The sequence below is a fragment of the Aplysia californica genome, unplaced genomic scaffold, assembly GCF_000002075.1.
Source record: "Aplysia californica isolate F4 #8 unplaced genomic scaffold, AplCal3.0 scaffold00069, whole genome shotgun sequence".
In the NCBI taxonomy this organism is placed as follows: domain Eukaryota; kingdom Metazoa; phylum Mollusca; class Gastropoda; order Aplysiida; family Aplysiidae; genus Aplysia; species Aplysia californica.
This window is the reverse complement of record NW_004797339.1, coordinates 566,823-569,353: the sequence shown is the minus strand read 5'-3', so window position 1 is coordinate 569,353 and position 2,531 is coordinate 566,823. Positions and strand designations below refer to the sequence as shown.

General features: G+C 40.1%; 1 protein-coding gene across 1 annotated transcript in view; it reads left to right on the top strand.

Moving 5' to 3' along the window:
• Positions 1-2,531, top strand: part of LOC101851482 (calpain-9) — a gene marked incomplete in the record, with an annotated part of 78,356 nt that overhangs the window by 51,718 nt on the left and 24,107 nt on the right. The window contains 2 exon segments of the mRNA XM_005093759.3: positions 308-377; positions 2,001-2,108. Coding sequence (XP_005093816.2) covers positions 308-377; positions 2,001-2,108 — 178 coding nt within the window.

The window sequence follows — 2,531 nt, the reverse complement described above, 5'->3', positions numbered from 1 at the left end:
AGCCCTGAAAAAATAATATACATATTATAAAAAAAGAAAAAGAAATTCTTATTTGAAGCGAAGTCTATCAAACCCAGAGATATTATTCCAATGTCAAGAGTGTGAAAAGTTTCCTCTTCCCACACCCCTCGCCGCTTTTTCGTCTGTCCTCTCCTTGGCGACAACCCAATCTTGCAAGTGTGCCATTTTCTTTTTTATTTCAAATGTTGCTTTCTTTTAAAACAAATATCACACTGTAATGCTCTCTTTGTTTTCAAGATATACACTCTACTTCCTACGTATAAACCGGATTTCTTTTATATTTCAGGAGATTGTGTCAAGACCTGAGTTTTTCCATGGAAACCCTGACTACTATGACATGGAGCAAGGAGAAATCGGTAAATAACCCGTCTTTTAAAATGCATGTTTCTATTTATTTCAATGGAGAGTCTTATATCATGTATCATTTTCAACCTTGTTAAAACCCTCTCAAAGATTTAAAAAAAAATCTAATACGGGGTGCCCACTACGGCTGGATCGGGCCGATCGCCCGACTCGATCGCCTGAAACTGAAAACAAACACGTTTGTTTTTAAGGCGATCGAGTCGGGCGATTGGCCCGATCGGCCGATCCCAGCCGTAGTGGGCACCCCGTATAAGAATACAACATCCATCCCTTCCCGCTATTCTTTCTGAATAGGACGTATACTGATGAAAGAGGTATCAATCGTGTTGCATAAGATACATGAATCTTCATCAAATTAACAAAGGGCATGGTATGTATGCATAAAATAGAAACGTGTACTTTGTCTCGGACGAAATAAGGCAAACGGTTTTTTCTCTGTGTGTGTGGTTGGGGGGGGGTTGATATCTACAATAGAGAGTTCACATTGAACAGTAGAAATATACGTTTGTTTTTCTACTGTGCTAAATCTGCGACGACGGCTAATAAAAACAGCAAGAGGAGACGGATACAATATCCGAGCACATATACCGTTGTAAAGGTCTTGCTTGTCTTGTCTTAAGGTGAAAGATAATGGGAAAAAGAGATAAATGCAAGCTAAGAGCAACTTAATGATTATATAAGACGTCTAAATTCTTGGGCGACCAGAATTAATAGTCAGGATACAGAACATTTCCGACCAAGACTGGACGGAGTGGAACCTCATGATCGCCTATTTCTGTTCCACACCCGGTGCTTGAGAGAGCGAGAATGAGTAACTTCTAGATTACCGTATTCAGTCTATGCTGGATTTTTCCTGAAAATAGCAATGGGCCTCTCCCGATACCAAAGGATTTATCTTTAAATCTCAGACATGCCCTGAAAGCGAGTAATTTCTAGATTTCAGTATTTAATCTGTGCTAGATTTTTCATGAAAATAGCCAATGGCCTCTCCTAGTGACATAGTACTTGTACATCTAAAATAAAGAGGAACTTTCACGTTCAAAAGAAGAGTTTCGCAACAACCAACGTGTAGCTGTAGTGTCTTTTCTAGTCAACACTGATTTGTGTGCCAGTTAAAACGTATTGAAGATTCTTGTAACAAACCTTTTGTTTGGTGTTAACTAACTCGTTTAATCTGATCTACCCCATGCCATTTCATATCAAGTTGCAGTATCTAATCAAATCTAGTCCTTAATATGAGTACTCTTAGGTTTTTTCGTTTTCTACTTCCCAGTATACCTAACAAAATTTTATAAATACGGTATTGTACTAGTGTGTGTGTGTGTGTGTGTGTGTGTGTGTGTGTGTGTGTGTGTGTGTTTGTGTTTGTGTTGACGAGTGCATGTGCGTTTACGCAATTATACTGCCGCGGCAAAGTTATTATTATGAAGAGCAATACATTGTTGTCTTACATCTCATCTCAATTCATCTCAACTGAAATCATTTCATCTCAACTCATCGTTTCTTTTCTTATTTTATCATATCTCGTCTTATCTTATCTTACCTTATCTTTTCTCTTCTCATCTCATCTCATCTAATTGTATCTTTATCGTTCTAAAACACCCTCCCCCCTCCAGGCAACTGCTGGTTTGTTGCCTCCGTGGCCTGCCTGGCAGCCTCCCCACAGAAAAGACTGCTGGACAGGGTAGTCCCACGGGATCAAGGTTTTGACAGGGACTATTGCGGTGAGTGCTCGCTACAGGCTGGATTTTTCTCATTTTATTGTTTATGTTCTTGCTAAAAGTATACACAAAACATGTATACACACACACATGCGCGCGCGCGCGCACACACACACACACTAACACGAACACACATATGCACATGTATACACACACACAAACTCACACACACACAAACGCACACACAAACACACGCACACACACACGCGCGCCCGGCGCGTGCACACGAGTCCGACTCCAAGTAGGTGTAAAGTACTCGATTCCTAAGCATATTATAGTCAATGTGTTCTTTACTGATGCCTAAAGTATATTTTCTTACATCCTGAACCGTCCTTTCTTCCTCTTTGTATTGTTTGCATAATTAGTACGTACACGCATGTATTCACAAAAGATGCTGAGAGAGAGAGAGAGAAAGAGAGAGAGAGA